At 36.4% G+C, this 26,264-nt stretch overlaps 2 protein-coding genes across 3 annotated transcripts in view; one reads left to right on the top strand and one right to left on the bottom strand.

Annotated features, from left to right (window-relative positions):
• Window positions 1-2,198, bottom strand: part of LOC311096097 (zinc finger MIZ domain-containing protein 1) — a 56,143-nt gene extending 53,945 nt beyond the window's left edge. For both annotated transcript variants that reach the window (XM_084135061.1, XM_084135062.1), the window contains exon 1: window positions 2,069-2,198. The gene's annotated coding sequence lies outside the window, so the exon portion shown is untranslated. The remainder of the gene's footprint in view (window positions 1-2,068) is intronic.
• An 8,972-nt stretch (window positions 2,199-11,170) lies between these two features.
• Window positions 11,171-26,264, top strand: part of polr3a (polymerase (RNA) III (DNA directed) polypeptide A) — a 45,910-nt gene continuing 30,816 nt past the window's right edge. Inside the window, exons 1-10 of the mRNA XM_084135532.1 lie at window positions 11,171-11,403; window positions 11,581-11,716; window positions 11,812-11,949; window positions 14,712-14,883; window positions 15,907-16,061; window positions 17,669-17,908; window positions 19,851-20,013; window positions 20,818-20,954; window positions 21,930-22,033; window positions 22,393-22,534. Of these exons, the coding sequence (XP_083991658.1) occupies window positions 11,360-11,403; window positions 11,581-11,716; window positions 11,812-11,949; window positions 14,712-14,883; window positions 15,907-16,061; window positions 17,669-17,908; window positions 19,851-20,013; window positions 20,818-20,954; window positions 21,930-22,033; window positions 22,393-22,534 (1,431 nt within the window). The 5' untranslated portion in view covers window positions 11,171-11,359. The remainder of the gene's footprint in view (window positions 11,404-11,580; window positions 11,717-11,811; window positions 11,950-14,711; window positions 14,884-15,906; window positions 16,062-17,668; window positions 17,909-19,850; window positions 20,014-20,817; window positions 20,955-21,929; window positions 22,034-22,392; window positions 22,535-26,264) is intronic.

Genomic DNA, 26,264 nt, shown 5'->3' with positions numbered 1-26,264 from the left:
TTTAAAGTTTAACTCAGGGTTTAATGGCTATTTTGACAACTGATTGTTTAATGCAATACTGTGTTTTAAATTGTGAAAATAGATGAAGTCCATAGGCTTGTTCAAGTCTGGATATTCTTGATAAATTGGGAAGATCGTGTCTCAGATCGTGATTGTTTGTTATAAGATCGTGAAATTACATTTTTTGTAAATATTGTCCACCCCTAATTCAGGATTACAGCGAATGGCTTCAATCAGAACAATAACAAAAGCAGCGTTCTCTACAGGCTTTCTTCTGTATACGACAATCCGACAACAAGTCTCTCTGAAAAGCCTGCGTCGAACCGCGTTTCGTTTAAATACGAATCCACAATAAAATGAAGCTAACGAATGAAGTGTCGTCCAGGAAGGCAATGCAAAGATTGTGTTTTTCCACAACTTGCCACTTCAAACGTCTTGTAATCCTCTATGGTTTTGTTGCTGGAGTAATCCTGTGTTTGCATCTTTCTCGTATTTACTACCACATGACATGTGTGAATAAGTGGGCGGGGCTAAAGAGGCGTTACACTGTTACGTAATAATGCGAAAAAATCCAAAATGAGTAATTTTGTTGGACTAATAATGAAGTTTTGAGTATTTTTATAGTACAATGACGTCTTACATGTCAAAAGTTCAAGGAAAATTAGATTTCTCAATTCATGACCCCTTTAACAAATGATGCTACACACACTGCTCTATGTCAATGTGTCTTTTGTCCACATCTACAGCTGAATAGGACAGACGACCCCCTCACACACACTCTCTGGGGCGAGGCTATAAAATCCCTCCTCAGATTCACATTTCTGAACACTGATCTTACAAACACGGGAGAGACACATGAGAGCGACCACAGCTTGCAATCACTTACATCACTCGCGTTTCTCCGAGCAAAACACTGCTACCAAGAATCACGCCTGAGTTCATTTTTAATATGCATAAACAGCAATAGAACAAACAGAACATTATGCAACTCACAGTACAATCACTAGTGACTAAAGTCCACTCACTGTAAAGTGGAATTTAAGGGCTGGTCAATGACTCAACTAGAGAAATACCTCCAACACACACACACACACACACACACACACACACAGACAGAGAGAGAGTGATATAATGGTTCGAGAGCAGCTTTATGTCTGGTTTTTGGTTCTTGTGTTTTTGCAGATGTCCAGGCATGAAACAGCAGCATCTTCTCTCTCTCTCTCTCTCTCTCTCTCTCACACACACACACACACACACACCTGCTTTTACTTTAGACCCACAAAAACACATTTATGACCTTAAAAGTTTTCACGCTCAATAATTCAAATACTGACATTTTTGTTTTCACTTTAAGAAAACTGAAGTAACACTTCACATTGTCCACAATGCAAACTATTATATAGTGACAAATAGCGTTTTCTTCTCTAGTATTAGGTGTGTATAAGTATGCATGAATGTCATCTGTATATTTGTATTAGTTAAAAGTGTTAACCAAAGATGAGATGCAAATTAGCATATGCTATATTCTCTATAGGCTACAATGCGTATTTTTCAGCTTTTTGGCTGGAATCATGTTTTACAAATCAAAAACAGCAATAACAAATGTGTGATTGCAAGCAACCCTACAAATTAAAGTGAACGCACTTGTTATTTGTGTAAAAAAAATAAGTAAGAGACTAAAATGAGAACTGTAATGTAAACTGTGCTCCAAAACAACCACAAACATTCAACAAATGCAACACAAAATTCGGGCTTTTATGAATGAAACACGCGCATTAGTGCAACCATGTGTGCAAAACATCCGAATAATTTCGCGAAACAAGCAATGAATGAATGAATGAATCGACCGAATATTCTAAACATAACTTAATCATCCGAATCGAGATGACTAAACCTGATTTAATGATCCGAATCGCGATCCCGCTTGAAACCGACTGCGCACACACACACGCGCGCGTGCGCGCACCGTCAGAACACCGGGAGCTCGTGCACCGGAGATGAAGATAAACTCAAAACTCAAAACTCATAACCACCCCGAAACAGTTCAAGAAGACACACACGGTCTTACCGGTTAAACCCCACCGGAGGATGAGTGACAGAATCCGCTGAGCTGCTGAAGTGTGTTGTGTTTCTCTCTCATGATCTGCTCAGTTCAGTGTCACATTACATCCAGCTCTTTCTATTTCCACACACACACCGCGGGCAGATGGAAAACACGGACTGTATCTCAATGATCCGGGATTCTGGCGGAAACCCAATCCAAATACTTCTGGCGCGTCGAAGGGACAATGACCCAAATTGTGTAAGCAGCAAAAACTGTCAGGATAAACACACTAACATTTAAAATAGAGCAGTCTCTTTTACGTTAATTTAATTAAGCATTATAAAATATTTATGTTTATATATATATATATATATATATATAGACAGACAGAGAGAGAGAGAGAGAGAGAGAGAGGTCTATATATAATTGTAAATTATATTAAATAGATATATAAATAAAATAAAACATAATATAATAATACATTATATATATAAAATATATATGTATATATATTTATAGTTTGGGATCGGTAAGAATAGTTAATGTTTTTAAAATAAGTCTCGTCTGCTCACCAAGGCTACATTTATTTGTTAAAAAATACAGTAAAAATAGTGTAATATTATTACAATTTAATATGTGAATATACAGTAAAGTGTAATTTATTCCTGTGATCAAAGCTGAATTTTTAGCATCATTACTCCAGTCTTCAGTGTCACATGATCCTTCAGAAATCATTCTAATATGATGATTTGCTGCTCAAGAAACATGAATTACTATTATTATCAATGTTGTGCACATTTTTTCAGGATTCTTTGATGAATAGAAAGTTCAAAAAAACATTTCTTTAAAATAGAAAGCTTTTGTAACATGATATGCAACTGTTCAAAAGTTTGGGGTCAGTAAGAATTTTTGTCTTTAGATTTTGTCTTTTATAAAATATGGGTAAGGGTGTGTGTCTGTATAGTGTACTGTGAAGTGAGTGATCCTCGCGCTGCTCCGGGCTCCGTGTTTTGCGGTTCCCCGGAGTAAAGCTCAGAGTAACAAAGAACATATTTGAGATCCGCGGCAGCAGCAGCCTGACTGGGCGTGACGTCAGGGAGACACACACACACACACACACACATTGTGTTTTCATGTTTTATGGGGACTTCCCATAGACGTAACGATTTGTATACTGTAGAAACTGTATATTATGTCCCCTAACACTAACCAGACCCCTAAACCTCACACTCAAACACACACACGCACACACTCACACACACACAGGTTATGGGGACTTCCCATAGACAAGGGCATAGATTTGGTTTGAACATGGGGGGGGGGGGGGTTCGGGGAGGTTGCGGGGAAGTTTGGGAATGCCTCCTGATATTGTGATCATGGTATAAATATTGGGGGGGTTGTAATGCAAAGATTTAAATATTGGGGGGGGGGGGGGGGGGGGGGGTTATCTCTCCCCCAACCCCCCCACAAACTACGCCCCTGCCCATAGACATAACGATTTTTATACTGTACAAACTGTATAGTATGACCCCTAAACCTCACACACACACACACACACACACACTTCGTATTAAAACTTGACAGGTTTATGAACCAGGAATGAAGATTTCAGTTCAAGTTAAAGGCTTATTTCCATTGTGGTCCTTGACAATGTAACATCAGTGACACTTGGTGCTATTTTATATATATATATATATATATACACGCATGTTTTCCAGCCACTGTGTGCATGTGTGTGTATGAAAGACAGGACTGAACAATAAGGGTCATGAGTTGTGTTAAAGGTCACCATCTGCATTGATTTCTGCCCGTCTCCACTTATCTGCACATGCAGCCTTTCTGCTATCTTCACATATGCAAACACACACACGCCTGTGGCCTGGGGGTGTTACGGACAGGCACACACACACACCGAACGACTTCCTCAGCCCGTCTGAAGACGCGAGACGCGTTCAGGCCGTTCACACCACTGTTCTTTGATTTAAACATGAGGTTTCACAAATGCAGGTTTGAGTTGAATCATGCATTTGCATTACGGTTAAAAGAAAAGTTGACAACTGAAAATGAGAATTTGGTAATTAACTCGCCCTCATTTTTGTTCCAAACCCATACGGCTTTCTTTCTTTTGATGTACACAAAGATGTTAGAGCAGAATGAGATCCAACGACAGACTTTCAGACAAAAAAGCACCATAAAGTATCACAAAAATATGACTTCCTTTTACTTCCATAACAAACATTCTGCTTAACATCTCATTTCATGTTTCACAGGAGAAATCACGGTGAGAAACTGCTCATTTTTGGGTGAACAATCCCTTTAAATGCCTTGGTTTGATCTGAAGTGTGCGTATATACAGTAGATTAGCATATGATTTGCATGCAGATACACTTATAGAAGCACATTTGTGTAGTTGCACTCAGGTGTGGCCGGGCAGATTCAGACATGTGGGTTCATCAAAGGGCCATTTAATCACATGACCTGAATCGATTAATTAAATGTCAGAGTGACTCTCTCTCATACACTGAAGACGATAGCATGCAAACACACACTAATGTTTCCTCTTCTGCTGTTTTTTATAGCCTGCAGCTCCTGATCTCACAGATTTGCTGTGTGAACATAAACGGCGTTATGAATATTATCACATGCAGGTGTGCTGAGCTCTAATGAGCGATAACGTGCCACACACACACACACACCACAGGAAACAGAAACTGATGCCTTCCTCTGGTGCTCCATATGCTGAGCTCTGATTGGCTGCTGACAGAGCGACATCATATGCATGAAGATAACATGCTAAACCACTTCTGCACACTGACCCTTCAGAAACCACAGACACAATGATGTTTTAAGACATTATGGTTGCTAAATAAATAAATAATGCATTTACTGTGTGTCAGTGTGCAGATCTTCTTTCTTAACGCTTCAATGTTGTTTTACAGATTACTGAAGCCATACTGAACAGAATACTGTCTTACGACTGTACATAACGATACCCTCATGTCACGATTCGATACATATCACGATACTGAACTCACGATATGATATTATTGCGATACTCCAAGACATATGATAAAATTTACTGTTGATTAAAATGCTAAATTTTATGGAAGCTTGTTTCTGCCACAGAGTGAAAAATAAAAAAGGTAATTGCGACTTTTTAATCTCACAATTCTGACTTCTTTTCTCAGAATTGCGTGATATAAAGTTGCAATTGCAGGTTATAAAGTCAGAATTGCGTGATATAAAGTCGCAATTGTGTGTTATAAAGTCAGAATTATGAGATAAACTCGCAATTGTGAGAAATATACTTGAAATTCTGACTTTTTTTCTCAGAATTGCATGTTTATATCTCGCAATTCTGACTTTATAATACGCAATTGTGAGATATAAAGTCAGAATTGCATGATATAAAGTCGCAATTGCGTGTTATACAGTCAGAATTGTGAGATATAAACTATTCTGAGGTTAAAAAAAGAAAAAGTCTGTCTTTTTTTCCCTTAGAATTGGACTTTATATTTCACAATTGTGAGAAAAGATGTCAGAATTGCGAGATATAAACTCACAATTATGTGTTATAAAGTCAGAATTGCGAGAAAAAAAGTCTGAATTCTGACTTTATAACACGCAATTGCGACTTTATTTCACGCAATTCTGACTTTATATCTCGCAATTCTGACTTTATATCTCGCAATTGCGACTTTATTTCACGCAATTCTGACTTTATTTCACGCAATTGCGACTTTATTTCACGCAATTCTGACTTTATATCTCGCAATTGCGACTTTATTTCACGCAATTGCAACTTTATTTCACGCAATTCTGACTTTATTTCACGCAATTCTGACTTTATATCTCGCAATTGCGACTTTATTTCACGCAATTCTGACTTTATTTCACGCAATTGCGACTTTATTTCACGCAATTGCGACTTTATTTCACGCAATTCTGACTTTATTTCACACAATTGTGACTTTATATCTCGCAAATTCTGACTTTATATCTCGCAATTCTGACTTTATAACACGCAATTCTGACTTTATATCACGCAATTCTGACTTTATTTCACGCAATTCTGACTTTATATCTCTGAATTCTGACTTTATATCTCTGAATTCTGACTTTATATCTCTGAATTCTGACTTTATTTCACGCAATTGCGACTTTATTTCACGCAATTCTGACTTTATTTCACGCAATTCTGACTTTATATCTCGCAATTCTGACTTTATATCTCGCAATTGCGACTTTATTTCACGCAATTCTGACTTTATTTCACGCAATTGCGACTTTATTTCACGCAATTCTGACTTTATTTCACGCAATTCTGACTTTATATCTCGCAATTGCGACTTTATTTCACGCAATTCTGACTTTATATCTCGCAATTGCGACTTTATTTCACGCAATTCTGACTTTATATCTCGCAATTCTGACTTTATATCTCGCAATTCTGACTTTATATCTCGCAATTCTGACTTTATATCACGCAATTCTGACTTTATTTCACGCAATTCTGACTTTATATCTCTGAATTCTGACTTTATATCTCTGAATTCTGACTTTATATCTCTGAATTCTGACTTTATTTCACGCAATTGCGACTTTATTTCACGCAATTCTGACTTTATTTCACGCAATTCTGACTTTATATCTCGCAATTCTGACTTTATATCTCGCAATTGCGACTTTATTTCACGCAATTCTGACTTTATTTCACGCAATTGCGACTTTATTTCACGCAATTCTGACTTTATTTCACGCAATTCTGACTTTATATCTCGCAATTGCGACTTTATTTCACGCAATTCTGACTTTATATCTCGCAATTGCGACTTTATTTCACGCAATTCTGACTTTATTTCACGCAATTCTGACTTTATATCTTGCAATTCTGACTTTATATCTCTGAATTCTGACTTTATAACACGCAATTCTGACTTTATAACACGCAATTCTGACTTTATATCTCGCAATTCTGAGAAATAAAGTCAGAATTGCAAGATGTAAACTCGCAATTGTGAGATAAAAAGTTGCAATTATCTTTTAAAATGTTTTATTCTGTGGCAGAAACAAGCTTCCATAAAATTTGGCATTGTGTGTGTAAATGAATAGTCTTGGTGCTGGAAACCCAAAGCACAGGACAATAGAGACACCAGAATAAACATATTCATGATTCTGAAGCTGAAAACAGAATTATTTTAGATGAATATGCTTTCACTAGATATATTTAAAATAATGTAGGCCACTTTTTACTAGTAACATCAGACATCTGACATTAATTATACACAAATATTCATTGCATTATTATATTATTCAACTTTATATATCGTAATTTAATGTAGTACTGACACTGAAACTCTGTAAACTTAAATTTTTTAACTATACACAATACATATTGTCACTATCCATGATAGATATTGTTGCATTTTTGTTTTGCGATATATTGTTACACACCCCAACTACATACTGAACACTGCATCATACTTTTTTTAAATAGTAAGTGAAGCATTTGCAAGTAGAATGCTAATGTTATTCCACTTAAACAGAAAATGCACATACTGTATGTGTTTACTGTGCAGTCATTAAGAAGATTTTTTTTAATGAACCCTAAATGCATTCTAATAATCACTGGTATAATGAACATTGACATTACGCATATGATTATTTTAATTAAGCATAAATCCGAGTGATTCTCCTGCTCTCTCGTCTCCGTTTCTTCAGCTTCAGGAAACACAGCTTAACAGACATTAGCTTAAGCTTAAACGCTAACATATGCCACTGACTCTTCACACACTGACCTTAATCTGCTGCACAGGATTGGTGTCCTTCAGTAATGACATTACCTGAAACACACACACAGGTGTCTAGGTCATGTCTTGTGATATATATACTTGAATGGATGTACTGTAATCATGATGCATTACATGAATAAAAGCATGTTTTGTGATGCTTCAAAAGCATCAAAATGCGTTAAAAAAAATCTTGAAATCACAATTATTTGTATTAAAATTAAAGTTAATTAACTATTTATAAAAAAAGTTTTACAAAATAATGTCTTAAATATTAGTTTTATATCTTGACTTATTGACCATATAAAAATAAAATGTATGTGTACAAAAACCTAATTTTATCAAATTTGCGGCTCTATTTATTGGAAAAGACTACAAGATATTGATTAGTTTTTTGTTTTTTTGCAGTCAAGTGTTGATGCATGTGTTGCTGTAAAGCATTGGGCAGAACTGCATTGCTGTCTGAAAGCATCATTAGTTACACACACACACACACACACGCACACACACACACACACACACACACACACACACACACAGGGTGTTCTGATGGAGCAGTAATGGTCAGATGGCTCTCGTGATAAAATACTTTTTATAACCATCCTCTGCATTTCATATTTCTGACCTCTCCTTCAACTCCATTACTGACTCGTTTTTTCACACACACACACACACACACACACACACACACACACACACACACACACACACACACACATTTTATTTATTCATCATTTCATCCTCAGAATGGGATTTGCACAAAGATCAAACCCAAACAAAACTGGCAAGACTCTCGAAAACCGACGACCAAATAAATATTCACAGGAGCACAAAACCAGCCATAAAACATTCTCCTTATACACAGTTTTAAAATGCGTTTACAGTAAATCATTACACGATGATGGTGGATAAAAGCACATTAATGAGACTCGGCCTCCGGTTAGTCAGCTGTTAACTCAACTAAAGCTTCCTTAATCTCAAAAGACGTCATAAACAAACTACAGATGAATAAATCACTGCACGTTCATGTTACGGAGATTGAAATCGAATTATTCCACACTGAAAACATCTTTTAGTCTCTCAGCTGGACCCCATTAGCTTCATCTATTCCACAGCATCAGACGATCCTTCAGATATTAACACTGTAATGCACAGATGCTGCTTGACAAGAGCTTTCCTGGGTGTTTTGAAAGGTTTTTAAAAGCCTGGGCGCGTAAATCCTTTAACAGATTTACAGAGTCAGACTCTAAACTTGAACTTGAACATGAAATCACATTCTGTTGAAATCTAAAGTCCAATTACAAAAAAAAGCACAGTAAGAACTGAAGACCAAGTTTGGTGCATATTATAAGCTTAAACGCTCTATGAGGAATTAATATAGCAATTAATTAAATTATTTTTATTTTAACAAAATTTTACTTAATTAATAGTCTGAAAGGGTTAAGGATTCTGTTACAAATGCAAGTTTGTAGGGTAGAAGTATGCAGACCATAAATATCCTAAAGTCCTGTGGTGAAAATCCAGCTGTTAATGTTGTTTATGTGTCTATGTGGTGTTTTTAATACACTTTAAGACAAACCATGTGTAAATTCATAAGTCGACTCCATTGCTGAGTATTTCCTCCTTAAAACTGCAGTGAACCAAAGACAGTCTCAAAAACACGCTTTGAAATCGCTGGTGTTTCTGACGTCACAAACGACCTTGTAACCAATCAGATCAACGTGTGATCGTCTACCAGTGGATCTCTGAGCTGAGTGAGTGGAGGCGGGGCTCATTTGCATATTCATAGAACCGCGCATACTAAATGAGGCAAGGGTGTCGAGTTACATTCAAGCTGTTTTAAGGCATGAAAGGCATAGAAAAAATTTAAATATGTAATATTTAAGGGATTAAATTACAGGGGGACTTTAACAATTTAAAATATAGAAATCTGCATGCACAATAAACTATGGTAAAATTTATTTACATCTCTCGACAGAAAGGTTTTCATAAAATATTATTTAATAGCAGTAGTCATAAGCATATTTACAGTAAATGCCTCAGGCTTGCATAGTATCGTCAACTCACTCGGATGTAACGTTAGGCCAGTAAGAGCTGTACATGCAAACCTCACTCCCCTAATGTTAAGAAACGCACTAGCGACTGATGCTAGCGGTTGCGGTCTTTAGCATCCTTGTTAGCGTGCCAGCCTCCCATGCCAGAGACACAGGTTCGAGTCAGGCTCGGGTTGAGTATAAGCCTGGTTACACTAACTAGCTGCTGCTGTAAACAAACCACAATCAAACAGCGCCACCTATTGGCAAACCATATAATCAGAATCATAACATTATCATAAGAGCCAACAATATGCCAAATATAAAATAGATTACAAGCTAGAACAGTTTTTTTTTTTTTTAAATAACTTTGTTTGTAGTTGTACACTCACGATTGTTGTGATGGTCTCATCAGATCGTCGATCGGCAGCTCGAGTTGTTCCACCACTGGGAAACAGAGAGGATGAAGGGTCTGGCGATTTTGTGGTTTGTTATGAAGGAACAACCAAGCTGACACAATGTACACGTGTATTAAGTTAGAAGGCTGTATTTCCAGTCACTTTTTCAGTCCTGAAGACCAACAACATCAGAGCCTTTAAGATTCATCACCTCCAGAGGCCGCAGTGACACGAGCTTGAGCCGAGCGCGAGCGACTAACGGCTTTTTCTTTTTTAAGCGGCAAACGAGTGGCGGCAACCATCCGCCACTAAGTAATCCAGCATTACTGAAAATAAGGTAGGCCTACTGGGCCTAGATCAAATGTGTCCTCTAGATATTTAACGTAATATATCAGTGAGGGTATTTGACACCACAGGTATTTTATGAATTATATTTTATAAAATGTAATTATGAACACACATGGACCTGTTTCTTGAACATGAAGTGAAATTACTTGTCGATTTTGCAACAGAATTGAAGGCTGCAGGTGTTCATTAGTGTCAAACAGAGTTTGTTTATGCAAATCAGATACTTGAATAAATTAATAACATCTCCTAGGCATTCCGGTGCTCATTATTAGTCTCATTGAAAATAATTCTAAAATGTTCATGAACTGTATCTTTCGGTTTATAAATAAAAGAGCAGTGACATCTAGTGGCCGTGTCTAAAAATACAAACGTCCACTACCATGTCGCTTCGAACCTTTCAAAACATACTGAAATAACCTCCAAAATGTATATAATTCACACTCATTCAAATGTAACTGCTTCTGATCCAAATATATATATTTTTTAACAAGACTTCGAATAAGAATGTATTTTTCAGAGCGCTCCCCGTCGGCAGGTGTCGCTGCGCGCGGATGAGACGCCGGCGACGCGCTCAGTCTTCATGAGAGGCTCATGGACGCGCACGCAGCGTCGTCAAAGTAAGCATTGCTGCATGTGGCAGAAGCATCAGACGAAACCTTCATTAAACGCTGGAGTGTACGCATATATCACCGTAAATATATTAATTTCACTGAATTCACACGCTGACTGCGTGAACGCGCCGCAGTCATGGTGAAGGAGCAGTTTAGAGAGACGGATGTGGCCAAAAAGATGTAAGTTTGTGGATTGCATGCAGGATAAACACGTTTCATCAGAACTTTACACACAAATATCATGTCAGCTGTCTGTCTGTTGAACTGTCCTTGTTGTGTATGACTTTGTTCATGCATGTAAAAGTTGTTCATACATGTAATGAGTAATATTGATGTTTGGTTCTCTGGTTTTATCAGAAGTCACATCTGTTTTGGCATGAAATCAGCAGAACAGATGAGACAGCAGGCTCACATTCAGGTGGTCAGCAAGAACCTTTACAGCCAGGACACCAGCCACACACCACTGCAGTATGGAGTCCTGGACCACCGCATGGTGACACCACTAATACACACACTACGCTCTTAATACAACAGAAACATGGTTTGTTTGATGATTAAACGAGGCTTGATCATCTCTCATGTGTTCAGGGTACCAGCGAGAAGGACAGGCCGTGTGAAACCTGTGGGAAGAACCTTGCGGACTGTCTCGGACACTATGGATATCTGGATCTGGAGCTGCCCTGCTTCCACATCGGATACTTCAAAGCTATTGTTGGGATCCTACAGGTGAGATCATCACGACGTGTCTTTAAAGGGATAGTTCACCCAAAAATGAAGATTCTGTCAGTAATTACTCTCCCTCATGTTGTTCCAACCCCGTAAGACTTTCGTTCATCTTCACAACACATATTAAGATATTTTTTTTATTAAATCTGAGAGATGTCTCACTCCTCCATAGGCTCTTCTATGTAATCGATATCTGCATCCCAGAAAGTTAGTAAAGACATCGTTTAAAATAGTCCAAGTGACTACAGTGGCTCAACCTTAAGTTTATCAATGACGAATTAGTTGAATTTATATAGATCTTCTTCTGTGTTTCTCTGAGTGAGTTGGACGTAGTGTAACAGCGCAGCGCTTCTGGGTTGTATGTCAGAACGGAGGCTCACTATTGGCCGACGCTGGTCATGTGTGTGATGCTGGCTAGAGCCCGACCGATATATCGGCGGGCCGATATTAGGCATTTTCCAAACTATCGGTATCGGCATTTATAATGGCCGATAAATGAATATTTAAAAAATAAAATAAAAGCGGACGAAACACCCTTCAACCATGTTATGAGTGTTGGCGCTGCATAGTTTGTCCACCAGAGGGCACTCTACAAGGAAGATCGCTAACATCAATGAGCTTGGAAATCACAACGAACTTATTCTGCCTAAATAAAGTAATGATTACTGTATTTATAACTAGCATATCTCTGCATTGTAAAATGTAAGTTAGGCACGCGAGGAGTGAACATTTAGACATAGAGAAAAAGTATCAAACATAGTCTGTGCATAAAAGTTAGCTTTTCTTTTACACGTGTGTGAAATCCAAGTGTGCGTTGCTGACTTCGTTTAGCCGCAGCATTAACGAGTCACATAATGTATTTAGTGCATCACTAAGTAGTAGATTTTAGAAGGCAGGCAGCAAATGATGATTGAAAATGGTTTGTTGTAGCTTGATGGAATAGATGGATAGAATTAAAAGAGTGCAGGGAAAGGGATAAGCAAGTTGACATTGTAATTATAAGGTAGCTTATAACATTGACATTTGGCAGACGCTTTTATCAAAAGCGACTTACATTGCATTTCAAGGTACACATTTACAATCTTATCAGTTCTTCACACACACACACACATTATTACATAATTGAATTATTACTGTCAATATTAATAATAATAGTTGACTTTTTTTTGTTCAAAGGACTTTAAGTTTCATATCTTAAGTTTGTGTTTTTATACATTATATTTATCAGAACTTTAATATATTCTGTTCTGTTGTGACAATAAAACAAACAAGTTTATTTTAAACTGCATTATCATATTATTTTAGTAAGGCTGAGGACTCTTAAATAACGACAAATAACTAATGTTAGGGAAATCTGTTCATGTTTTGTTACGCGTTTCTGGATTTTTTTTTAAAATATATATCGGCCGATATATCGGAATATCGGATTTTTAAATCACCAAATATTTGTATCGGTATCGGCCATAAAAATCCTTTATCGGTCGGGCTCTAATGCTGGCCAATAGTGAGCCTCCGTTCTGACGTACACCCAGAAGCGCTGCTGTTACACTACGTCAACTCACTCAGAGAAACACAGAAGAAAATGAAGAGTTGACTAAAGTCAAATAAATAGTTGAATAAATATCTTAATTTGTGTTCTGAAGATGAACGAAGGTCTTACGGGGTTGGAACAACATGAGGGCGAGTAATTACTGACAGAATTCTCATTTTTGGGTGAACTATCCCAGCCGTACAGTGTTTTGCTCTAGGTTTACTGTCAGATTCTATATAGCTGCATGCTAAGTTTGCATGATAATATAAAAATATTAATTCAATATAAAGTATTATAAAAAATATAATCAAATATTATTATATAAATCATATATACTATTAAAAAATAATATATTGCATATTTATATTATGATTTCTATTGTATTATATATTATTGACCTAGAGGTGTAGAAAAAGTAATAACGTAAAATACTATACAAACTATAAATATAAATAAAATATGTACTGTATTATAAATTAGTGTATATTATTGACTTATAGGTATAGAAAAATACAGTATAGATTGTAAAAAAAAAATATATATATATATATATATATATGAACTATATATGTAAGTAATAATCATATAATACATAATATTGTATAAATAGAAATAATATCAATGTATAATTTGGTGCAATAATATATAACTTGTAATAAGGCTTATAAGAAGTCAATAATATCAAATGGTATAAAACTGTGACTAAATAATATATAATACATTATAAATATTATGGTTAATAAATTACATTATATTACATACAATTTAATATGTATTATAATATAATACAATATAAATCATAATAATATAGTTAATTATGAATTCTTTTTATTTAATTATATTACATATGTCTATTTTATTATGAATTATTTTGTATTTTTGGTCACACTTTAGATTAGGGTCCAATTCTCACTATTAACTACGACTTTTGCCTCAATAAACTCCTAATTACTGCTTATTAATAGTATAGTTGTTAAGTTTAGGTATTATAGGATTAAGGGATGTAGAATATAATCATGCAGAATATTGCATTAATATGTGCTTTATAAGTACTAATAATAATATGATAATATTGCATGATAATAAGCAACTAGTTAATAGTGAGAATTAGACCTTAAAGTGTCACCGTATTTTTATACAGTATTATTACTATTTATATTGATGGTGTTTATTTTATATTGTTGACCTATTATGAGTTATGCAAATCTTGTTTCTATTCTTGTTCGTGCAGATGATCTGTAAGACGTGTTCTCACATCCTTCTCGCCAAAGAGGAAAAGCTTCAGTTTCTGGATTACTTGCGCAGACCTGGACTGGCGTACCTGCAGAAGCGCGGCCTCAAGAAGAAGATCTCGGACAAGTGCAGGAAGAAGACCATATGCATGACCTGCAATGCGTTTAACGGTAACAGTGGATTGATGAACACTGCACTCTCGCATGATGAAACATTAGAGTTGGGTATCGTTTGAATTTTAACGATTCCGATTCCAATTTCGATTCTGCTTATTGATTACGATTCTTATCGATTCCAATACTGTAAAAAACAACAACAACAAAAAAAAAAACTTGGATATCATTCACATTTGTGACCCTGGACCACAAAACCAGTCACATGGGTCAATATTTTGAAATTGAGATTTATGCATCATATTAAAGCTGAATAAATAAGCTTTCCATTGATGTATGGTTTGTTAGGATAGGACAATATTTGGTCGAGATACAACTATTGAAAATATGGAATCTGAGGATGCAAAAAAATCGAAACATTGAGAAAATCTCCTTTAAAGTTCTACATTTATGTTGGTGATTGTGCTGCATTCACTCACAAAAATACATGTTTTATATATTTACGGTAGGAAATGAACAAAATATCTTCATGGAACATGATCTCTACTTAATATCCTAATGATTTTTGGCATAAAAGAAAAATCAATAATGTATTGTTGGCTATTGCCACAAATATACCCGTGCGACTTATGACTGGTTTTGTGGTCCAGGGTCACATTTAGTCTTATTACAAAACATTTAATTGCAGCTGAATATCATGAACAGAATTCAACAGGCTAGAGAATACTTATGCAAGGAACCTGTGGTTCTGTGGTTTAAAAATACTATAGAAAAACCACTAGCCTAGCTAATATAAATTTCAAGCATTAATAAAGACAAGTAAACATTCATTAAAAAAGAACAATAGCAACAAATAGATACAACTGAACAAAGATACTATTGAAATCAACAGTGTTTTAAGATCTGTATTCAGGTACAGGCACTGTAATAACACTGAAACACATTAACACACATAACACATTCAAATGCTCACAAAGGATTCGATAAGAAGAATCGAAATTAAGTGTATAACAAGCATCTGATTCCTGACCTCATGTTTTCGATTCCCGACCCTGTGAAACATTGCTCATGTCTCTCCAGGCCCTGTGAAGAAATGTGGCTTGCTGAAGATCATTCATGAAAAGTATAAGACCACGAAGAAAGTCATCGATCCCATGGTGTCGGATTTCCTCCAGTCGTTTGACGTCGCCATTGAACACAACAAAGAAGTGGAGTCACTGCTGCCCAGAGCACAGGTTAATATCCACCAATCAGGAGATGGGAAAACTAACAGTGCTTGTCCACGCAATGATAGGGTTTTGTAGGGAGTTTCTGTGCGGTTGCTCTAGGATTTTGCCTGAATTTTGTTGTTTTATCTGATAGAACTGAAAGTAGGGGTGCAACGTAGGGCTGGGACGATACAATTACGATTTAAAAAAAAAAAAAAATTTTTTATTATTATTATTATTATTTTTTTAATTTATTTATTTTTTTGTATTGTGATTCGATATTGCAATATATTTCAATTTTTTTAACACTAGACCATTGGGAAAAGTTAAATCATACACTTATACAGACTGTACACGATGTATAAGATGTAAACTTGACCTGAATGTATTCCTGAATGACCACTGATGTAATCGATAAATGCGTTACTTTAAGCACCAAGTTTCTAATCAAAAGCTGATTTTGATCGCTATCGTACACATCAGTGTTCATATTTGAACTTTAAACTTTTATCCCAGTACTTCTATGTTAATTTTAACTATTGCATCACAGAAATAATGATACTATGAGGTTGAAAAGACTGTTTATGAAGCCGTTTCATGACGACTCTCTCCGGGTCAGTGCCAACACAGATCTGAATGTTGTGATATGATTTTATCAAAGTTTAATAGACAGACAGTGTGTTTGAATCGAGATCAGTCTTTTAAAGATGAATCGTGCAGCTCTATTGTCTTATCTCTCTCTCAGCATTTTAGTGCTTTTAGTCTCACGTCTCTTCACGCGCCCACTTGGGATATTACGTCACTCAACACTCATAGAACGAAAGTGGCTAACTTCTGTCAACCTCGTCTACAAGCAAGGACAAAAAAAAGCAATTGAGTTTGAATTAATATCGATTCTGGAATAAAAAAATCGATTTTAGAATTCAAAAAAAGAAAAAAAAATCGTGATAGAATAAATGTTTTTTTTCTCCCAGCCCTAGTGCAACGTAGCGCAGTTGATCCGTGATCCATACGGCGTGTTTCAGACAGCACCTGAACACCGAATTGATTCTCATTTCGCATTTACTTGCACTTGAACGGACACGGACAAAATTATTTCTAAATGTCATAAGTGAACAGCTGAGAAAGAAACCGGATGTTTGTCAGTTTATTCGGTCTTAAAGTGACGGCAGCCTAATATTCCTGCTGTTGTCTGTGTCATTAATGCTAATAGAACAACAAAATACAGCTTTAACAAAGATTAAACTACTTTTAATTTCTACCGTGAACAAATTATTATTGTTATTTTACATTTAGGCCTAATTATTATTTTCTGTACCTGATACTGTTAGACTTTGTAACTTTATTTAGTATTCATCTCTGCTTGTAATTTGTGTTTAAATACTGACTGTTCACTTGTTTTTAATAATGTTTGAACTTTATCAGTCAGGCTAGTAGTTTTTTATGTAGTATCGAAGTACTTCAAGTTTTACTTTACATTACTTTAAGTAATAAATGAAAAGTAAAGTTACATTTACACCAAAAGTTACATTTACAATAAATTTATTTATTTATTTATTTATTTTGAGTTTTGTGATCATTTGCACCACTAACTGAAAGTTTTATATTTCCTCTTCTTGTTCCTTGTCATCCAGGAAAACCTCAATCCTCTGGTCGTGTTGAATCTTTTCCGGAGGATTCCAAACGAGGATATTCCTCTTCTGCTGATGAATTCCGAATCCGGGAAACCCGCTGACCTGATCCTGACGCGCCTGCTAGTGCCGCCCCTGTGCATCCGGCCCTCCGTCGTCAGCGACCTCAAATCAGGCACCAATGAAGATGATCTGACCATGAAGTTAACCGAAATCATCTTCCTCAACGACGTCATCAAGAAGGTACGCGGGTCCCGTTTGAAATGGCAAAAAATAAAATATTTTTTTATTATTTAAATGGATCAATCACAATCATTTTGTCCATAGAAATGCATTAATTTTTTATTCTGTACATTTATATCACGAAATTCAAACAATAAATGGCGTTTTGACGCTCTTAAATGTGACGTGACAGATCGCTGTGTCTTTTCTTCCACTTTAAAACAATTTATATCTCGAAAAACATGCATGAACATCAGAAGGTATGTTGAAAGATACAGTACAACTTACCGAAATCTGTATCATGTTTCATGTAATCGCTCAATCTGTGTTTCATCCGCGGAAAGACGTCAATAAAACAGCTTGTGAACAATATCACTTACTGTTGCATTTACCTCAGGGAAGTCATCCAGTGTTCACAGTTCGCTAGTAAGCTATAAAACACTAGAGGAGAGCTTATTTACTGTTAATTATATATGTAGGTTTGAATAAATTTGCCATGAAAACTACCTTATGTTCAATAGTTGTAGCAATACAAACATTTCAGCTTTTATTTGAATGTAAATATTGTATCTGGAAACAATAGCAGTTGAGTATAATAGCTCTGTTGTTGATTTCAACCTCTAATATTATAGTGTACCAAATGAGAGGTTCCCTGTATAGTTTACATCATTATTTGGGAGAGTTTTTTTCCTTAAGAAAAATCAAACAATCGTTATTGTTATCGGCCGATATAATTGTGAATAATCGTATCGGCAGAGAAATTTAGTATCAGTGCATGTCTAGTATTTAGGGCTGCACGATATTGAAGAAAAATGCGATACGATAATGCTTAGTGTGTAAAACAAACTTAAATTATCTTAAAAATATATTTAAAATGATATAACCTACATACGTGTTTCACATTCTTTTTGTGACAAGAAAACATCCCTACAACTTCTGAAAGGGAACAGCAGTGTTTTACTGTATATAAGAAGTGTTATTTTAACATCAGTAGCTGCGTTTCCATTACCCTTTAAATTGCGCAAATTGAAATTGCGCTTAATAGAAACGCGTAATTTTCGCGAAACTCCCATTTATCGTGAAAAGGTTTTTACTCTCGCATGAGGGTTTTTTTCAGGCAGTTCGAAAAAGAAATATTTCGCAAAACTGCAATGGAAACAGTGTTTGCGCATTTACAGGTCACCTGACGTAGACGACACGGTGTGTTTGGACAGAATACGAGACCGAGCTCTTTATTAAACTCATAAAAGACAAAAGAATTACAGGAATAATGGATCCTAAACCTCAAATAAATGCCACAATCAAGACCTCGAAGCAGATCTGAGGGAGAAACACCCAGAAACTCCTCATATGAGCCGCTCACAAGTATAATAAGGGTCGTTTCTTACCATTAATGCTTGGAAAACACACATACGTCTCCTTCCATTAATAATAATGGCCAGTGCAGTGGCTGAGATATAGTACATAAACCCACTAACGTCCGTTGCCATGGTTTTTGGGATGATTTTACTGATGATTTAAAATTAAGTTTTAGTCGCGTAACATCGGTTAATGGAAACGCCATCATTTCGCAATAGTTTTTTATCGACATTTAGAAAAAATCGCAAAAGTTTTGCGCAAATCTGTAATGGAAACGCGCCTAGTGTAAACCACGGGTTCAGGTTATCCTACATTAGGGTTATTTAACAACATAAACTGAATAATCAAATGTAAAAATAAAACACTGCTTAGTTTTCACTGTATGAATTAAAAATATACTGATTCTTATTAAAGCTACAAAAGTTATTCAGCCGAGAGCAGCGAGTGATTTTCTCTGTCTTTTGATCATGGCCCCAGTTACTGCAAGCTGTTGCGATATGCATATTGCGATATACATTTGCGATATTTCGATAATTTTGATATATTGTGCATCTCTATACATGACTAGTAAATGTGGCATAACTGTAGTTGTGTACATCCACAGCACCGCATGTCAGGAGCCAAAACCCAGATGATCATGGAGGACTGGGACTTTCTGCAGCTCCAGTGCGCTCTGTACATCAACAGCGAGCTTTCGGGAATCCCGCTCAACATGGCACCCAAGAAATGGACCCGCGGCTTTGTGCAAAGGCTCAAGGGAAAACAGGGTACGACCCGCTGAGAGCCCAAGGGCTTTCCCATGAGTCTCTGTGGAAATGCTGGTGTTATATTTTGCCTTGTCCAAATACCCACACATGCGGACTCTGCACTTGACCACTTGTCTACTTGCATGACGTATTTCCTCTATTTGGCCCAAGCGTTCAAGTAGACGTAAAGACTGCAAGTGTGTGAAGAACTTTTGATTACTCGATGGGATGGGAGTATTGAAAATATAATAAATAAAAGCTCTGTAAACACTTGCATTTTTTGCAAGACTATAAGTGTGGTCTAGCAAAAAATGCAAGTGTTTATAGAGCTTTTATTTATTATATTTTCAATACTGTGCATTTTAAAATAAACTTCTACATGTCTGTTCAGTAGTCTATGTAACTAATAGAAAATACAAATTTAAAATTGTGGTGCTTCTAATTAAGTGATTAAAACAGTTGCAAATGTTGTACAAAATAGGCCTAGACTCATATTTGCACCAATAAAATGTGCAACACTTTATGTTTTTACTACCAAATTATATGCATCTAATTAATTTAAATTACAGTGGAATGTTTTCCTCGACATCTCGCGATTTCGGGGCACATGAGTTCCAGAACATGGTGCATGAACATTCCAGAACATTCCATTTACATTTATGCATTTGGCAGATTTGCATGACGGACATAGTGCATGATGGGATACACTTAGCCACGGTATTGGCGATAGTGTGTGTGTTTGGACAAGGCTTCAGTCTTCTGCTTTGACATTAGATGCCTGCATCATCGCTCTCACATCAACTTGCCTGGTTTTGCTGTTTCCAGGGCGGTTTCGTGGAAACCTGTCTGGAAAGAGAGTGGATTTCTCCGGCAGAACGGTCATCTCTCCCGACCCAAACCTGAGGATTGATGAGGTCGCTGTACCTGTTCACGTCGCCAAAATCCTCACCTACCCGGAGAAGGTCAGAGCAGTCACTGCTGCGGGTCACAAGGCGCTCACAACTGCTCATTTTGACTTGTCAATTAGTTGGTGAAATAGTTAACTACATAGGATTTTTTATAGGATTTTCTTTTTTTAGAGTTTTTGTTTTCAATTTTTCTGGATTTAATTATTGGTTTAATTAAGCTTGCATAGTTTATTGTCTACAATAATGTGGCACTATTAAATGTTTTATTTTTTCTGAAAATTTTCTGGATTTATGATTTAATACAAATTTACTATCAAACAGTGAAGAAAAAAAGTTGTAATTTGAAAAAAATATTTAAAGTCCCCCTGTAGTCAATAATTTTATCCCTTAAAACTCATCTTTGATCACTAAAATGACATATTTAAGCGTTTTTTTCCTTGAAAAAAAATTCTTCATGCCTAAAATATCTTGAATGTAACTCGACACCCTCGCCTCATTTAGCTATGAATATGCAAATGAGCCCCGCCTCCACTCACTCGCTCAGCTCAGAGATCCACTGGTTGATGATCACACGTTGATCTGATTGGTTACAAGGTAGTTTGTGACGTCAGAAACACCAGCGATTTCAAAGCGTGTTTTTGAGACTGTCTTTGGTTCACTGCAGTTTTAAGGAGAAAATACTCAGCAATGGAGTCGACTTATGAATTTACACATGGTTTGACTTAAAGCATATTAAAAACACCACATAGACACATAAACAACATTAAAAGCTGGATTATCACCACAGGGGGACTTTTTGGCAAACAAAGTGCTGCACATCAAAAGTGTACTGTTAAAATAAAAACATGGAAGAATGTTCCTTATATTGATAGCTTGCATATCATATGTATTCTGGTTCATACACTCCAAAAAAACCCTGCTTAAAATGCAATGGATGATGGATGGGTCAGTAGTTGGTCGTTTCGTGACTAATTGGTGCAAGTATAAAATGTAAAATGCAAAGACTTTTGTGTGTGTGTTTTCTTTTAGGTGAATAAAGCCAACATTGAGATGTTGAGGAAGCTAGTGCGTAGCGGTCCTGATGTTCACCCCGGAGCAAATTTCATTCAGCAGAGACACATGCAGATGAAGAGGTCAAATACACTTCTCTCTGCTCAAACATCATCCAAAAATTAATGTTCTGTCATCATTTATTCTCCCTCATGTCATCGCAAACCCTTTTGACTTTATTACAAAACATCATAAAAGCACAGGTATGGTTGCTTTGTGAGACGAACAACAACAAAAACAAAAAAAATAGTGATGCATTCTGGATTATAGCACACAAATACTGTTATGATGATCAGCTTGATGATATAAATCTCCATCCACTTTCATCATTCATACATTCTTCAAAACTTCTACAAAGAAAGAAAGTCATAGTTTGTTACGACATGAGGCTTTTCATTCTTCCATGCGCTGTTCCTTCATCTTCTGAATGCGTTTGCTTCAGGTTTTTGAAGTACGGTAATCGAGAGAAGATGGCTCAAGAGCTGAAGTACGGGGACGTGGTCGAGAGACACATGATTGATGGCGACATCGTGCTGTTCAACCGGCAGCCTTCTCTGCATAAACTCAGCATCATGGCTCATATCGTGAGTTATTATTCCTCATTTGTGGACGCAAATCAACATTTAAAAATGACACGAAGAAAGTGAGAGTATCGATGAATCAGATTTGATTGATCTTCATTTTGATGAACTGATATCGATTCTCAAATTCCAATATTTCAGTCTATGCCGAAGTCCAGGCACTTCTCATCCTTTACGCTGAGGAGGAAATCCAACGTGACTTTGAAGTGACGAAGCAAAACATGATTATGTATTTCTGCTCAGCTAGTTAAATTGGCATCAACTACATGGCAAATACTGAAATACTTTTTTGCGTGCTGTTTACTTTATTTGTTTAAAGCAGGGCTATTCAATTAGTTTCATTCGAGGGCCGCATTATCAAATCAAAAAGTTGAGGTGGGCCGGTGGGTTGGTTTGGGGGTTTATCTTATTTATTGAAACATAACAGTTTCAATAAATAAGTTAAAGTAACCCTAAAAAAGTGTGGTATTTACTTGGAAATGTGGTACCCAACAGTAGCCTATGCAAATATATAAAACCATAATAAATAAAAAACTTGATAATTTACAGCTGTGTACAACTATTTTCCTTGGAACAAATAAATTATTTATACAAACTTATAGCTGTTGGTGAGAAATAATAATAATTTTATTTATAATTGTTATGCTTAAATGAAAATATTCTGACAGTGAGACTTGTTAACCACAGGCTACTCACTCCCAATGTATAAAAAATGCCTAAAGTTAAAAACTATACACACCTTTACAAAGAAACTGACATAATTTCATAACAAGCATTAATTATATATTCCTCTACCCAAAACTAATGCAATATAAATCACTATATTTACTATTATACTATATAATATTATAGTATATATTTACTATATTTATTTATTACTACATAGTATTCAATATAAATAGGCCTATTGCACATTTCTGCCCAACCATGGTAAATTACTACAGTAAATTCATGGTAAATGTTTGTAAGGGTGATTAGGGGATGTAAAGTCTTTCTAATTCCGTTCATGCCACAATGTTTCTCCTGCTTTCCTCATCAGTCTTGTTGAATGTTGAGGCTGTTTCATCCGATTTAATACTAGATAAATCATCGAGTGATTTGTGGTTTGTAACAGAGAGGTTTCTGTCGAACTGAAACGCTTCCCACTGGTTGTCGCAACGGTGTTTAATAACAGTGTCCGGGACCGGGAGTAAACGCAACTCCGTGCTGGGCCGTGTTGAAACAACTGTAAACAGCGCTATTTGTTGTTATACTGTACTGAACGAGAAACCGCTTCAGATGATTCAGTGACGGAGCGGTCCGAATAGTTTTAGACCGTTATGCAAGCGCGTTTAGAATCGAACCAAAATAATGATTCATTCACGAATGATTGGTATCGCTGATTCAGTCGACATAAATTCGGGACACATAACTGCTGAAATATTCGCACGTAAAACGTTTCTCAGGTCAATCGGAGCGAGTATCAAACTGAATTAGCCGCACCGCCAGGAAAAGAGGAGGAGAGAGGTTGGTGCCGTCGGGCCGCATGGAGATGATTGAATAGCCCTGGTTTAAAGGATCAGTTCATTTCAGAATTAAAATTTCCTGATAATTTACTATCCCCCACGTCATCCAAGATGTTCATGTCTTCAGTTGAAAAGAAATTAAAGGGATGGTTCGGAGTAAAATCAACCTAGGGTCCTTTGCACCTTGACCCCCCCAGAAGCCTTTTTTCCCTTGGTTGAACATTATTAAAGTTAGAGCTTATTTAGAGATATCAGCCGGATGGCTTAGTGCAGGCGCTAATGGATCAAATCAAATCAAATCAAATCAAGTATATTTGTATAGCGCTTTTCACAATACAGATTGTATCAAAGCAGCTTCACAGTATTAAAATAAAATAATACAACAAAGTTTGTTTCTAGTGGAATTTATTGATTGATAGAATAAAATTAAATATCCCCAAAATATCCCCAACTGAGCAAGCCAAAGGCAACAGTGGCAAGGAACCGAAAAAACTCCATCAAGCGGCCTAATGGTGTCCTAAAACTCCATCAGGTGACCTAATGGAGAAAAAAAAAACCTTGGGAGAACCCAGGCTCAGTCGGGGGCCAGTTCTCCTCTGGCATTTATGAACTAGAGGCCGGATTGTAATCCAAGGTTGTATCTCGTAAATGACCCCACTAATAATGCCCAGAATGTTACCAAACTTCTACAGTAGTACAAATAGGTTCTGTACTCATAAAACGAGGCATTGGAAAGTTAAACGCAAAAGTGACTTGGAAAAAACTTGGAAAGTACATCAGGATTTTATTTAAATAACATTTGCCTGACGGCTCATGCTACCGCTAACCCGGACGTCGACGTCACGAGTTGAGAAAAGCACGTAAAAGTCCTGGCAGAAAGCGATGCATAAGATATAAGCCATCTGGCTGATATCTCTAAATAAGCTCTAACTTTAATAATGTTCAACCAAGGGAAAAAAGGCTTCTGGGGTGTGTTTGGCTCGAGGTCATGGTGCAAAGGACCCTAGGTTGATTTTATGAACCATCCCTTTAAGGTTTTTAAAACATTCTTGTTTTATCTGAAACTGCAATTTGGACCTTCAACCCGTTTGGACCCCATTGAAGTCACTATATGGAGAAAAATCCTGGAATGTTTTCCTCAAAAACCTTAATTTCTTTTCGACCGAAGAAAGAAAGACATGAACATCTTGGATGACGTGGGGGAGAGTAAATTATCAGGAAATTTTAATGCTTAAGTGAACTAATGCTTTAACAGTTCTATCTAATAACGTATTAGATAGGACTGTTAAACAGACGTAAAGGATAAAGATGGAAAATGGGAGCACTGTGTCAAAATAAAAGTCCTGCACAACATCAAGACCAGCAGGACGTTTTATTCTTATTTTTATATATATATTCGCCGCTGCGAAGCACTAGCGGCGCCAGGATTTTGATTGTAGGTGGGCCTCCAGAAAACTGGATGGGCCAGTTAAAATAAGCCAAAAAATAAAAAAATAAAAACGGGTTCCCCTTCATCTCAGTTTCAGCGCTTTTCTGGGCACTGAGGACAGCGACTCGGTAGCCTACCTGAATTGAATGCGTAATTAGCATAGGTAAAAAATAAATAAAAAAAACCTTAACCCCTTGCCTGGCAGGGATCACTGGTGATCCCAAATCATAGTTGTTCAAAATGCATTACTCTTTTAAAACATCACACTCTTACTTGATCTGGACAAAATCAGCATCATAAGGAAGGTTTAAGACTCCAGCTTCGATATTTGACCACTGTTTATGATTAAACTGGTTTGCAGTGACATTAATTTCTTAATTTATGACAGGAGTGCAAAATAATTAATCTGTAACGTTCGTTATTTTGAATAGAATTAATCACTCACACAACATCCATTCTCGTCTTCTCCGGTTTATTTGTGCTCAAATACATATAATAAACAGAATCCGCCAGGGCAATTATTACAATGGTGCGCATATTTGGAGAAATATTGATTAATTATCATATGTTAGTAAAATATTTTGCCAATACAGAATACAATTTCTATTCATTTTCCACTGAATAATGCGATCTGAACAGCTGAAACAGCGCACGGAGCTTGTTGTGTATCTCCCCTTCCTGGTTTGCGTGAGATCTGACCTCGAAGAAATATGATTCGGCTGTCCAGCTGTCAATCATCACATGTGATTCAACGTGACCTCTTCTGCATGACGTGTCCTGTGTATACTTCCTGATTCTG

Source organism: Abramis brama (genome assembly GCF_963993115.1).
Source record: "Abramis brama genome assembly, chromosome: 14".
NCBI classification, from domain to species: domain Eukaryota; kingdom Metazoa; phylum Chordata; class Actinopteri; order Cypriniformes; family Leuciscidae; genus Abramis; species Abramis brama.
Note: the sequence above shows the minus strand (reverse complement) of the source record. Positions and strands in the feature narration are given on the sequence as shown.